General features: G+C 32.3%; 1 protein-coding gene across 3 annotated transcripts in view; it reads left to right on the top strand.

Annotated features, from left to right (window-relative positions):
* Positions 1–16,288, top strand: part of LOC114127906 (homeobox protein homothorax) — a 100,408-nt gene that overhangs the window by 59,291 nt on the left and 24,829 nt on the right. For all 3 annotated transcript variants that reach the window (XM_050208051.1, XM_050208050.1, XM_050208052.1), the window contains 2 exons: positions 1,533–1,684; positions 12,423–12,499. In XM_050208051.1, the coding sequence (XP_050064008.1) occupies positions 1,533–1,684; positions 12,423–12,499 (229 nt within the window). The remainder of the gene's footprint in view (positions 1–1,532; positions 1,685–12,422; positions 12,500–16,288) is intronic.

The raw sequence follows: 16,288 nt of genomic DNA, 5'->3' as shown, positions 1-16,288 counted from the left end.
GTTTAGTATAATTTTATTTTTACTAATGTATATTGGTTGTTTTAAGTTGAAATTCAAAAAATTTAATACTAAAAATAAAAATAAATCGTGATGACCAAAATCCCGTGTTTAATTGACGCGCAACAAAAACACATTAGGAAGGGGACATGCATAGTGCTGCAGCTTAACTTATAATAAATTACGAATTCAAAAGTTGAACTCTGACAATGATACGGGACGACGGGTCCGCCACAACGACGCGCGGTCGAGAGAGATAACCCTTCCTTCCTAATGTGTTTAGGGGGTCAGTCCCTCGGATATAATATTGTAATCCAATCAAATACAAACAAACACCTAAACCCATTAGATAAACAGTTTTTACTCCTCACCGCCACTATACTACCACTACTGTTGTTTATTTAGTGTGTATGAGTCATTACACACTCTATGTTATATAATATGCAGCCGTATAATATGTTTATGTCCCCAACCACCAACTATTTCTTATCTGACGGAGTGTGCAGCGTGGCTGTTTTATCTACAGTCAACATTAAAAAAAAAAACAAGGCACTGAATGTGCATTCTGTTGTTGTTGATTTTATTTTTGTGTATATATATTTACGTACAATGTACATATATAATATTATATATATGTTGGTGAATTTAAATAAAATTATTATCGTTGTGCAATAAAATGTCGCTATTCTTGTCGTCATCGTTGTTAAAACCGATGGTGGATTTTATTCGTTACTGTAAGAATGTATAACGTTCTGGCTGAAAAATGTTCGGCTTTTTGTTGAAAAACGGTATTCGAATAAAACGGTCTCTTACAGCATCTAGCCGCGTATTGCACGTGGTGGTGGGAGTGGTGGAAGTCCCTTATCGGTCGTGTATATAGTGTTATCCGCCGTCACCACATCGTGTGTGCAACGGTAAAAGGTATATATATATATATATATATATATATTATATGTATATACGATAAGGGAGAACAGAGTATGGGCAGAGATATTGTTTTGATTGTGTGGGTGTGTGTGTGTGTGTATAAGTGTACGAATATATATATATTGTATATATTTATATGTGTTCGTGTGCGTATGTATTCTGGTTGGTAAAGTGAGTAGAAGGAGCATTGCAGTAGGATTGAGGGGGTGGGTAGCAGTGATTGATCACCTTCTGTAGTGAATCTGATAGCGACGGTGCACATTTACCCACCACCAGTGCCGCCGGCGTGGGAGAACGGCGGCGGCTACAAGCTCTACGACCCCTAACTTCCGTAAAATTACCAATTGCACACGCAGACAGACGAATTTATAACCGTAGGCTCTTTTCATTTTTTTTTTTTAATTAAAAAAAAAATTCAACAAATATAGTACTTTTGGCATTTTATTTTAGATATACAAATTTTAAGTATGTCTTTTACGATATAAAAAAATAATATTATAATAAAAAAAATTGGTATACCCAGTGAAATAAAATTTGTATTTTTGACATTTATCTAAAATATTGAAATAAAATAAATTGTTATGTTATATGTTTTGTTTTATACATAGGTGATGCGAGTAATGCCAGTGTCGGTAGTGGTGATGGTACGGGAGAGGATGACGACGATCCCAGTGGTGGAAAAAAGAACCAAAAGAAAAGAGGTATATTCCCAAAAGTGGCCACAAATATACTTCGAGCGTGGTTATTTCAGCATCTAACGGTAAGCCAATATATTTCAATCGTTAAACTTATAATATTATCCCACGATTTTCTCGTATACATTTCAAGTAAAATGTATTAACCATACTATACTACTGGCTAAAAATGCTTGAGATTGTTTAATATTTACTTATCTTAATAATTATTATTTAATACATGCATTATGACGTTGAGCTCTAAATGATAGTCGAATCGTACTTATAACTTATAAACATTTTCCACGAGTTTAGTTGTGTTTGAATCACAGTGATTTATGATGTATAATATATAGAAATAAACTTTATTTTTATTACTTACAAAATAATAAGTATTTTCAACGCACGTTTTCGAAATTATGTCAGTTGATAACGTTTAATTGGCAAATGCACAAACTAGTGCGTAAGAACGTATATTATGGATATTGTATAATATGGTGTATACATTTTTAATAACAGTGTAATGTCTATTGTCTTGCATCCGATTTAAATATATGTACGTTTAAAACTGTCGTATATAAAATGTTGATTTTAAACGCAAGGAACATTTACTGTGTTGTTAAAATTCCAGCATTAAGTTCCATGGGACACGTGTTGTTCCAGTAGAATTGTCATTGTTTGGAATTCTTTGTTTTATTATGGTACGCGAGAGAATTTCTGAAATTTAATTTTGTTCACCAAGGGAGAATAAACTAGCAGTGTAATTTATCCATTTGGATACGGATGTTTGTCGCAGAAAAGTTTCCTCCAGTAAAACAAGTCGGTACCAAGACCTAATTAAAAACGCCCGAGTTGTGTATAACTGGTGGCAGTGACGTACCTACCCTCCTTCGTGTACTGTAGCCCCAGCCGCGTTCGGTATACTTGTCGTAAAAAGGGGTAATTAAAGGGCTCTCTTGTGCAAAAGGTAAATTTTCGTTTGAAATTAAATTTTGCATAACAATTAGCCGTTCCTACTGCCGCCACCGTCGCCACCGCTGCTATGGCGCTTTCGTGGAGTACCAGGTGCTTGGAATGTATTCACGTCCTTCATCTTGTCCTAAGGGGTGGAGCAAAAACTCTGTCGAGCTTTTCTCTTGGTATTAGATTTCATTTTATACCAACTCAAGGGAAATTATTAAACCTTTATGCTTTTTTACATTCCTTCCATTTTGGTTAGTAAATGATGATTATTAACGATGGAGTGAGATCAATAAGAGAAAGAGAGTCAACGTGGAACTAAAAACTGAGATTTTCGTTGCGATTACGTAACAATAATATTTTACTTATTCTTATTTTAGTACTAAACTTTTGGTCATTATTAATTCATATTTTTTACATTATAGGAATATAGGTATATACACTTGTAAGTTTACGAGTTTTCGTCATATTTATATTTCATTTCTAACCATCAACTTATCAGTGTTAACGTAATATTTTTCTATTTAAAAAAGATTTACTTAATATTAAACGACTCTGTTAAAAACATAAAAATATTGAATTAATTTTAATATATATAACTTTTGTTAAAATAATCTATGTAATTTCAGTAAATATGTAAATGTAATTTTATCGAGTTCACGCATAATGGATAAACATATTTTTTTAGACCATTGCTGTGTTGAATTCGTTGTTTTTTTATTATTGTTCTTTGAATTACAATTATTTAGTACACGAAACCAAAAAATAACATTTTATATGATACATTTTATTTTTGCAATTTTAATACTCGACTGCGTTTTCTTTCACTATATACGTAATAAAAAAAAAAAAAAAAACTTTGTTTAATTTATGCGCGGATGTTATGTATACACGTTTGTATAGTTATATATATAGTGTGAGAACGGTTTATAGAAAGAGATAGAGAGCTAGTGAGTGAGGATGTGGTTGTGGGGTTCAAATGGACATTTGGAATTAGTTATATTTTTATCCTTCTATCCTCATATATATTCGTATATACATATATACGTACCCACCCCTTTTTTTCCGTACCGGTCGGCACCATTCCCCGTTGCCGTTGGTAACACTGGGTATGGGTCGCACCAGCGACGCTTGCCCCCTTAAGCCTGATCGTAATAATTAAAATTCCTCGTTGTCCCGGCAACCAACATACCTCTCTCTCTCACCATGTCTCTCTCCTTCCAACATCACCACCATTCCACCTCACTTGGAAATATATATTTATATAAATATATATATATATATATATATATACACACACACAATATACATACACATATGTAGTTATTATTCGTATATATATGATTTACCGCCATTACTTTTGTGTGTAGTCGCTTTTATGTCTAGTAAAACCGCTTCATGTAGCGTTCGTCGACGACCGCGCGCGCCGCGTGTAAAATAATATATGAATTACATATTCGGTATTAACGTTGGCTGGTTTGTGTGTGTGTATATATATGGGGGACATGTCGAAAAACACGTCGACAACATATATTTTGATGGGAACGACATGAATGAACGCGGTTAATAGAATCGTCTGGACTTGTCTAATGAGTTCTCCTCCTTCACGCTGAGCGGCGTGCTGCAGTGTCTGAAAGTATCGGAGACTGATTGAATAACCGACAGAGTTAAGTGGTCTATATTGAAGATCGACAGTTATAACAAAATAAAATACAATATTATCCTGAATTTTTTTTTTCTACTATTCAATATTCTTTGTGTTATTTTGTCTCTCTGGCGAGATAAGAAATTTTTTCTATGGTTTTTAAAATTGTTGTTACCGTCATTGTCCGTAACTACCTATATTATATTGTACAGGTACTTATGTTGAGTTCATTATTTATCATGGTTTCGTGTTTCGTTTCTATACATTACATAATTCGTTCGTGCGTTGTATTAAACGAATGCATCATTGGTTCCATTTCGGAATTTGTATAAAACGTAAAACATTATATGATAAATAATATTTAGTAGGCACTATAAACGATTTGTGACGTATCCAAATGCAATTTTTTATCGTTCTTGTTCGAGCTGCATCTGAGTGACTATCATGTTATACGCGTTGGTCGTAGATCCATCCCAATATTACGCATAAAACCGTTTAATTACGTCAATTAAATACACGTCAATCGTGGTGCGTACGTGTATCATCGTTACATTGTTTTAACGCGTGTACAAGTGCATTTGTCTATCATCCATTGTTAGCGTCTTTCATTTTTATAAATTAAATGAAATTGGACCCCCCAGACGGATATTATTGTCATTACTCCAATTCACGTCTCTCCGTAGCAACTGCGTTAGTCGGCCCCGAGCGAGATGTGAGACGGTATAATATGTAAACATTATTTATTAATGGTAGGTGGTCCTTTAGTGGCAATTAAATCTATTGAAACTGTACGTTTCGTTTATTATTGACATTACACATTAAATAATTAAAATATATATTATTAAGTTTGTGTACGTGTGTGTGTGTGTGATTAAATAGTATGTCGTATTGTATGAATAAAATGTGACAATCGAAAAACTTCTCGCGTGTCTTATTAATTATGCATTAAACATTAATTTTTTATTGAAATATTCATTTTTTTCTCCAAATACATGTTGTTTAGTTTCTTTATTCATATTTTATTTTCAATCGGTTTTTAACCACTTTTCATGAAATTTATTATATTTAATTTGCATATCTCATTTATACACCTACTCTTTTACGAGCATGTTTTGTGAGGTACTTATTATCTTTTACGAGCAAAGATTTACCTAACAACATAAAATAAATAGACGAATAAAATAATCATAATTCGTAGATAATGATGACTAATTTAATAAAATTTGTACTTACAACTTACTGCTTTCTATTGATTTCTTCTTTCAAACAATAATAAAAAAAATAAAAATAAAAATATTATACACGTGTATAATATTTACCATATATAATTATGTTAATGATGATAAAATAATATTAACGATACCATAATAATAATAATAAATAATAACAATAATTTATTATTATTATCATCATCAAACACATCCATAATGTATTTCGTATAAAGGCATTACGTGTGTATATAGTGTATATTATATACGTGTGTGGTGATTGGTAATTCAGTTTTTTTATGTGTCATAAAATATTACGGGTTATATCGATGTTGGTTCCAATGCTTAATTTTATAACTAACTAGCTGTGTTATGCAAATTTGATCTAATGATAAATTACGGTTTGTCGATGTAATACGTGTGACCAGCGGTGGAATTGTGATCAAAAACAGATAATTTCCGACATCATTGCTAATTGGTTAAAAGCGTGTTTGCGCATACTAATGCGACCGTATATACGTGCATATACGGACAAGTGTGTATATTATGCTATATGATACACATTCATGAATTACTTTTTACTGTTAAAATCTTACAATTTTCTGCGTTATATTATTTTTGTACAATTTATATAATATTGTATGTTAACTATTGACCATCGTCTCTTATTTCGATGTATTTGTGTGTCATACTATATATTATATTGATAGGAAATTATATTTTGCTCGTTGCAAATGGAATCAGTAAATATTTCATTTTAGATATTGAATTTTTTCCCACTAAATTCTGATCTTCTCTACGCGTAATTGAATTATATTTTTAATTTATCAATTTATTTTTCAAACAACCGTTTTGAATACCCACTTGGGATATATATTAGTTTCGTTAAGCGAACAAAATTCACATTTAAATATGCTCTGGATGTGTATATATTTATATTCTATGTATAATGTGTATACATACATATCTGTATATATTTGGATAAATATATATATCTCCGCTGTGTATATATATATACACACGCTTTTATCCATGCACATTCAATCTCGCTATTGAGGGTGGAGATAAAGAGAGGGGGTAACTTTAAAAAGAGCAGGGTAGTGATAGAGTGAAAGGGGAAAGAGGAAAGTAATTTATGGGTTTACATCAGTTGTTGGCTGCCAAGATTAATGGCTCACAGTTTCTCCACTCCTGGTCTTAAAGTTTTCCTTTTTTTCCAGAGCTTTTTTTTTATTCTTTTTCTGAACCATTTTCGCTGCTGCCCCCGACGAATTGTCGGCGTCCAATGCACTCGGGTTGAATTGAAATTCCTATCGAACCTTTCAATCCCCTTTTTGCCGGACAAATTTAACGGCTATACGCCTATACTCTCCGTATACTCATTCCAATTTTCAATATACTCTGTTTCTTTCTTTAACAACCGTTCCCTTTCTATTCACCGCGCGCGTTCCTCGAAAACTGTTTTAACCGCGGTTATAGCGACGGCGTCGTTCGACCGCTTCAGTGTTTCGGATTTCGACTAAAATCGTTTTATTTATGCTGTAATCATTTATTTCCAATATTACCAATAAAGATACAGTTTTATTTTTAATTTATTCGTTTGTGAAATCTGAATAAAATTATGAGTTGTTCATTTTATACATGAATAATATTGTGGGAGTAATGATACCTACTACTAAAATTAAAATATCAATATCAAAAATTGTGAGTTTCAATGCGAAATCGACAGTGAAATAAAAACGTCAAAAGAATTGTTTATTCATCAGCAATATTATTATTAGTATAGTCTCATAAAGGTGTATAGTATTACGAAATTCAGATTTATTACCGATATTCATCATAAATTCATAACTTATAAGTAATTGTATCCATTTCATTATTATTCATTTTTGTATGTTATGATTATTTGTTTAGGATTTTTACAACACATAATGCATTAGGTACCGACTGTGACATCATCAGATTGGTTAATAGTATAATAAGGTTTTTTATTCGATGTGTAAAACTATTCTTTACCGATACATTTTTATTACATTGCATATTATTCAGGTATGCGCTGATTTTCTAACTGAAATAAAATCAAAGATGACCATTGTTTAAGCTTTGTTTCCAGTTTGCTGTTGACGCTATTCTAATTGGCTATTGTAGGACGTTTTCCGTTGGGATTGTTTTTAACAATGGCGCGGTAACCGCATTTCATTGTGATTACTCGTTATAACTTGTATGTTTAAGAATGCAATGACCTTTCTTGAAATTACTTTACTTCGGTATCTCTTAAATCAATAAATTAACCACCTCATTTTCTCTTATACAATTACATTTGTATACACCTATAAAACTATAATCCTTAAACTTCAATGCAAATAGTTGTAGGATGTTAGATAAATAGAATAATAATAGTGTGTTTAAATAAAAAAAAAATATTTCCTTAATTTTTTTTTACTCCAGAAATAATATTAGAAACAAAACGAACTATAATATACACACATATAAGGGTTATTTGCTTATCTTATGACGAGTCTTTCCTGATTTTATTTCGATTTAAAAACAGAATTTCGCACAGAATTATTTTTAATCACTCGACTATAACAAATATTATAACCGTTCGAAAAGTATTTAGTATCGATTAATGACAATATTTTTACATAAGTAAATTTAACCTTCTAAACATATTTTAATATTTCATTTGATGACAAAAATTAACGTTCCTTTTTTCGTTGTTTAGTTTTTGATACCTATTGTATGTAATCATAGTTCTATCGCAAATGTAATAAGTATAGTATATATACCTACTTTTATAGATGGTATAGGCTGTATAAGTATTCGTTACGATATTCCTATGTTTAAAATCATAAATATTTATGAATATTTTTGTTCTGAATATGATTACATTTTAATAAGCATACTGTACATAATATGACAAGACTAAATATTATAATAATAAAATAAACCTGTCTACATAATTATATATAAATAATATGTCCTATATTAATATAGGTATGCCTATAAATGGGAGTTAACGTTTGATTAACCATCTAATTTCTGTTTATTTAAAGACGTATCATTATACACTTACATAACTAGTGCGTGTTTATGCCGAGTCTATCACATTGAAGTGCATATAACGGGAAAGCTTGCTAACCCCGCCAAGATTTACGACCAGATGCAATATTAGTTTTATAGCGTCGTAAATTTAACTGGACAGAGAAGGGAAAAAACAAAGTACCGAGGGTTTTTCTCTTTATCGCGTTCACGCGTTAGGACACTAGAATTACAGTACCTGTTTTCACACGTTTCATTTATATACATGTATATATATTTAATAATATAGGTACAGTACCTGCCACCTATATTTTGTCGATTGTCGTGTGCAATGAAAAACCGTCTATTGAATTTTATTACGAACGGCACGTTTGTAATATTAATTGATTTCCCTCAGTATGACGATAACTTCAGTTTCATCAAGAATCGTATATATTATAATTTATATAGTATACCTATTGGCTATTATTTATTATTTATTAGTTATTAGTTATTACGTATTACCTACACAGTTTTAATTATGGTTTACTTATTGTATAACACAATAATTGTAAACGCGTTAACGTCCTATAACCCTCTATACTAGGTATTGAAAATCTTCAAAATGCGAAAAGTAAAATCAAAAAAGTTTCTACATATAATAACAATTCCTTAATCGTTGTCTTTATAGTAGTCGTGGATTTGATGTTAAAACAGGGGTTGAGTTTTATGGCGTATACATCCGCCTTGGATGGATTTTTCCGTATAGCCTGTATTGCATCTTGATGGGATTTTTACGATCCCAGCTTTTACCTTGATGTAATAACCCGTGTTTTGATCGGTGAGTTCCTGTTACACGGTCGTAACGACAATAAATTTACCAGATAAATAAAAAGTAATGGGTGAATAATCATTGTTTACCTTCTAAATTGATAGTGCGTTACTGCCGTCGTAACATAATATAATCGAATCATGTTTTATATTTTTTTTATACCTAAAGGAAATCCGTACACGTCTATAATAATAATAATAACGTTATTATTATACAAATCTTTTTCCCTCTCGTGTGCTGTATAAAAACTATATACATTCATTTAGATTAAACTCGATATGATATAATAGTAAAAGGCACGCATGTAAAGCACGCGAAAACGGGTTTCGCCCGATTTGTGCGCAAACTCCGGAATTATTATTATAACATGTGAAATGGTGATGAGGTGCGCATAATATGCGTATATATAGGAGATAGCAATCCGGAGAGGGGTGCAGAAATTGCTTAGGAAAACTGCCTCAGCGAGGGCGATTCTATGAATATGTGAATGACTCAACAACGCATCAATGCGGCCGCTAAGAGTCGTCCCTCTAAACTGCCTCCTAGCAGCAACATCGCTATACTATTACATTGTAGTAAAAAAACCTTTTTTCCATTTCTGTGTCGCTTATCCGGAAAGGAAATAGTCACCACGACTCCCCGAAGACCCTTTTCTTTTCCGCCGACCCTTTGCCGTTGTTTGTTATATTGGCTGAACGAAGAACGAAATAGCCCATCTACAACGCGTGTTGCGGTTTATACTTCTCAGGAAATCCTCGTGTGTTATAGTTGTTAAAGGAAACGACTTCTATCCCATCATAAAATATTTTTGCCCTTTTCATCGTTTAAATTTCTAAAAGCTTTAATACATACGTTTCCCTAAATGTCATCGATTTATGATATATATGATATATATTGTTATAAGTTTTAATTAATAAAATAATAATATTATTACTACCGTAATAATTGTAATAATAATAATTTCAATTATTCAATCACATTTGAGTACGGTGGTTTTATACGCACAATCAACCTGTTCTTTTCAACTTTGCCAGCGATGGGTTCCCGCGGGTATACGACGGAAAATGTTTATCTCAGTGCTTTCACTGTCGTGTCGTTTCTCTCTCTATCTCACTTTGGTTTAAAGGGTCATGCAACTGGCATTCGTAATGGGTCCTAAAACGGCGGGGGGATACACACCCCCGGGGGCCCCTAGAGGCTTCAATCGGGCTCCATTAAACATTCAGCGACCGTCGTGGATATTTGGGATTCAGTTCAAAAATGGAACTACGTGCTCACAGGCCTATTTTTCGAAGTTTAATCTTCGTGCTTTATCAGCGGTTTCAAATGCACACTTTTCTCCCCTTCCGTTTTTATTTTGGTAAATGACCCTCGGAATTAAATTTAGATACACGCTTGTCGTATCAGTGTTTAAACAACAATTCGGTGCAGGTTAAGTTCGTATTCAAACATTATTGATGTATCGCTAGTTATTTATTTATACGACCTAAAATTGGATTTTAATTAGTAATTACATATCAAAATCGAATTATTGACAAACTTACAGTATATGGTAGAATTTATGATAGTTTAATTGCATAAATGTTATCTTAATTATTTAAGTTTTTTAAATATAGATATTATATTATTATGCCGCATTAATATAATTATCTATATTATGATAGAATAAATTTTAAAACATATATAATCTTATTTTTAGTTATAAATCATTATTTGAATACTTCGCTAAACTATTTTTTTTACATCTACCAAGTGACAGCGCAAAATAACTGCACGTTTCGAATAACTCTAAATCCATATATTATTACTAGTGTGTTGTGTAGGAAGTATGGGTACCTTGTATGTTATTACCGATCGGATATTTGAATCACAGATTCGGGTTTTTGAGTTACACTATTATATATAGAGCTGTCGTGCTGTAAAATATTCGTGCACATTCTTCCATCTATTTTTATACGCTTGTATATATAATATATACTTTCTTACCAATAGGGAAATATGTGAAAAGAGGGGAACCAATATTCCCATCGGTCTGTATAGGCAATGCTTTAATGCTTTTATTGCTTTTCCAACGAGCTACGGGGATAAAAAACCTCTTCCTCGATCGTTATTGGTCTCGTCTACCGACAAAAAGGGGGTATACATCACCTTATGAAAATGATAGAAAATTCCTTCCCGGCATAATATCATATCGTGATTTTATTGCGGGATACCTAACATATATATATATATATATAAACGTACGCCCTTTATGATACATAAAATATAATAACATCGTAGTTTCGTTTAGTTATTCAATACCAATTTCTAAATAAAAATGTGTTTGCACCAATATCACTCACCGTCGTTGTATAGCCATAATAATAACTATAATAAAATATTAATAATTGTCTCAACAGAATCGACTGCGTGTGCTCTCGTTATACATTTTTGTTCTAAAAATAATTTGCTCATAACTGTACACGCGTTACGTTTGATATATTGGATGTCACGTGCCGTTTGGGCGTTAATGGTGCTGTACACCATAGGATACGCCTACAAAGTCGAGAATAATTCTCGCGAACATCGATATGACGATGCAACGGAAATGGCAACGCTATACATTTTACAAAGAGGCGTTGATATTACTGATTTTTCCCTTCCTATTATTGTACGTGATGTTTTCAAGAATAATGGAGATGTCGTATAGAGCACGCGACCTCGACAACGCATCATTATACAACAAATAACATATCCTCTACCTCGAAGTCACTTGTCAAAAGTGGGCGGCTTAGAACGCCTCCGGATCCAATTGCAAACCGTTTTTTTCTTTATATATATAATTTGGTTCGAAACGTCATCGTGTCTGAGCTTATTTAAACACAGTTATAATACTATTATACTATATATTATTTAAAAAAAAAGGTTTGATGACGTATCATTAAATAATTACCATTGCATTCCACAAGTATAATACTAATACAACTATATCGTTTTTAAAGAAATCGCACGCAAACACAGACTGATTTTTTAACAGTTTAGGCTAACTGTACACGATATAATGTAGACGTAGGTACAGCATTTAAATGTGTTCTATGTATGGGTATATGTCAGATGTTTCTATAAAAAGGATTTCATTATTTATACCGTTATCGAATAACTTAATATTTTTTTTCCAGCATCCTTACCCATCGGAAGATCAGAAAAAACAACTTGCTCAAGACACCGGTCTGACTATACTTCAAGTCAACAATTGGTAAGTCAAGATTATCTTTCGGTTCGCCGTTAATATATATTAATGTGGCATACTTCAAAAACCATTACGATACAATTTGTGTTTTGTTTTTATAACTTGATTTCGACGTCGTCTCATCATTGTCTATTTTACGCGCATACACGTGTGTGTATTATATATTATATTATATTACTTTACACACAGATAAGCCTGATGTTCTCGCGTGCGCGTTTATATGTATGTATGTGTGTGTGTCCTTAATGGTTTTAAAACGCCAATCCACCATCAACCTGTAATTACGAAAGACCCTCTAATCTGAGTATATATTAACAAAACGCTGAATCATCATTCACTTAAGAAAAAAAAGAACAACTGCTCTTCTATTCCAATTCCCTTGTTCGTAGTATATACTATATATAGTAACCATGGATATGTCTAAGAGTATCAAGGGTATATTAACGCGTATAGAGTTTAGTCATTTCAGACGCATACCTTTCACGTATGTATATTATATTCGACATGATAACAAAAGAAACGTAGACGTTTTGCCCTGCACTGGTTACATTATAATAATATATTTTAAGTACAGAGACAGGTTTAATAACCACTGTAAAATGCATATATTATTATTATTATTATTACTATGAAAATGTGTACCTGTATATCACCGCGGCTGGTACGAGTGGATATAATGATTACAACTCTCTTTATTGTGATGGACTTTCACTGCAGCGAGTACGAGCTACGAGTATGTGTTGCCGTACCTATTGAAACTATTAACCTAACGGCATAATAGATTCTTATGGAAATAATACTCCGCACCTATCGTTTAATTTGATATACATATTTTTATACATTTATATTGTGATAGCTTCGATTACAAACACGAAAAATGAATTAACTTCATTAATATTTAGTTGCGCATAAGTGTTTAAAATATACTATGACACCGTACATCAAGGGGTCCTTAATGTTTTTTTCAATTTAATAATTGCAAATCAAAGCATCAACATAATCCAATGTATTAGCCATTTTTGTTTTCATTTTTTGAATGAACAAAAATAAAAAAAATAAAATAAAATGCAGAAAAAAAATGAAAAAAATAAAACTTAAATGCATTTTTTTACTATTTACCGATTGTACATAGGTAAGCCAATATAGCCACTAAGCTGTGATTGACCCGTTTTTAATAAACCATATAAAATCGAAAGCTAGTTATTATCACTTAAATTTTTCATAATACAAAATAAGATAGCATAATAATTACCAAATCCACTTTGACATATGTGATAAATTAGGCGCCACTGTTCATATTGTATATTTAACAATACAGTTGTCACAAAAACCAATAATAACACGATAGTTATCATTTTTTACGTTTATTATTGTTGCGCCGTGAACTCCGATAATATAAAAATGTAATATAATATTATTATATAGCTATTATTTATTATCAATTATAATTCCGGTATGCATTTTACTTTGTTCTTTGAATGTCCGGAGAAATAATTTTAATCCCTCGGCTTGGAGTTTCGTCACGGCAACTCAAGGATGATGTAGTTTCCAAAGTTTGGATTCAGGAACTTTCGGGATTATATCTAGTAACCCCGGGAACGGGTCCCCGTGTAATGTACGCCGTGCACATATACATATAAACACTGGTGGCGGGAATACTGCTGTTGGGTGGGTTGTGGTGCGCTTCGGAGAAGGCGGGCAGCACTATAGTGTACGGGATGCTGGGAAGTGGGTGTACAAAGTATATATACGCGAGAGTGTGTATTCGGCGAAATTAGAACGGGTCTGACTGTTATAATTACAAACATTCATCAGAGTGTTGGGACGACCCCCGACGTGAAATTCCGCTGGAATGGACGGAGAGAGTGTGTGTGTGAGTGAGGGAGAAGTTGAAGGGTACTGGCGAGAGAGCGACTGCTACGGCTTTTATGCGCTTGCTGGCGGGCGCGCAGGGGGTGGACGGCGCCATGTTGTTTCGGTGGTGCGTGCGCTTTTCTTCGCGTTCTGTTTTCTCCACCTCACGTTACAGTTACATTTCGCGTGAGCCTACACACACACACACACACACACACACACACACATACATATATACTTAAATAAATATATGTATATTATATATACACTCTGTATTCTACGCATATGTAATATATTTGAGAATGTCGAGTACGATGAATTTTTACATTCTCACCCGAAACCAATGCTTTTAAAATATATATTGTATACATAATGGTAAATGCGGTACACTCTAATCGCTCACTCACTATCGCGCAACATTTATATATATATACAATGTATATATTCTCGGTGTATGTTTTATTATAAATGATTTATACCTTCATACTATCATTATATAGTTCTATACACGAACCGGTTAAATAATTGAACAATTATTATTCGTATTACAAAATCAACTTAACTTAAAACTGATTATTATGTAGATAATATTATAATAGCATAATAGATCTTGTAGATTTATCGTATCATTACAATCTATGATTTTTTTTCGTACAATTTTTTAACACACTATAATCGCGTATAGGTATTCGTTGTATTATTATATAATGGAACTGAATAAATTGTTATTGTAAAACATACTAAGTTCGTTTTACGGTATTTCGCTGTCGTACGTATATATTATATGAACTACGTGGCGAACTCTGCAGCGGGCACTTGAGCTTAGGTAATTTTTTCACCATTCGGTTGTAAATCAACGCTTAAGGTATCTAACGTGGGCTAAATGTCTTAAACAGCCGATCCGGCAAATTGACTCTTGATTGAGATTTGATGGTGCGCAATAAAACGCGCGCGTGTTCGACGGGAACGCCGTGAAAATCCGAGAGACCCGAACCGTTACAGTAGGACATAAAATTCCAGCAAAGGCCAATAAAACGGTCGCTGGCGCAGTCCTGCAGTGCGACGATATGCGGTAAGCGTACATGTATAGGCATGCACTATACAGTATATACATGTGTATAGGAAATAGTCGCCATCGCCCAAATCCTATTTTCAATGTTGAAATTTGCTTAAAATATTCAGCATAAAATTCAAAAGGTCATATTGACGATTCCATACGTATAGTAGGCACTTTCCATAAATTTGTTTAAGCCAGAAATATTTATTGATATACACTCGCATTATTTTTTTCTACATTAATTACATCTGTTGTATCTATATATGATGCATATTGCAATCGTCTGTAAGCCTAATGCGGCTTAGCTAATAGATTTCATCAGAAAAAACAATTGTTGGAATTAATTATATTAATAAAGAGAGTAAATATGAACATAATTGTATAGTTAAAACTATAATTATTAATTATTTTTATATAATTACTGTGTATGTATTATAATATAATATATATATTTGTAAAATGTTATAAAATACAAAATATATGCTAATTATAATAATAGTTATAATTTGACAATTTAGTTGACACAAACGTGTAAACGTGCTTAAAATTTTAGAGCTAAATATATTATTCTCTAATAACTTACAGCTTAATGTTCTTATTTAACTCTATAGTTATTTTTTTTATTTACGTACTGATCTTTGAGAAAAATAATTATTATTATTTTTAGTCACGCGTGTTCGCTTCAGTGTATAACATTAGGATATGAAACACTTTAATAATGAAGGAAGTTGGTATTTTTGCTGTCGTCATTATTATTATTATTATTATATTATTATTTGCCAAACATGCGTAGGGTGTTAGTAACGAAATTTTTTACTTGGTTTGATATTATATTACGCTCGCGGTGCTCATAGCAGGTCGAAACACCCTATCGAAAAAATTTT

This window comes from Aphis gossypii, chromosome X, assembly GCF_020184175.1.
Source record: "Aphis gossypii isolate Hap1 chromosome X, ASM2018417v2, whole genome shotgun sequence".
NCBI lineage: Eukaryota > Metazoa > Arthropoda > Insecta > Hemiptera > Aphididae > Aphis > Aphis gossypii.
This window is presented reverse-complemented; position numbering and strand designations above follow the sequence as displayed.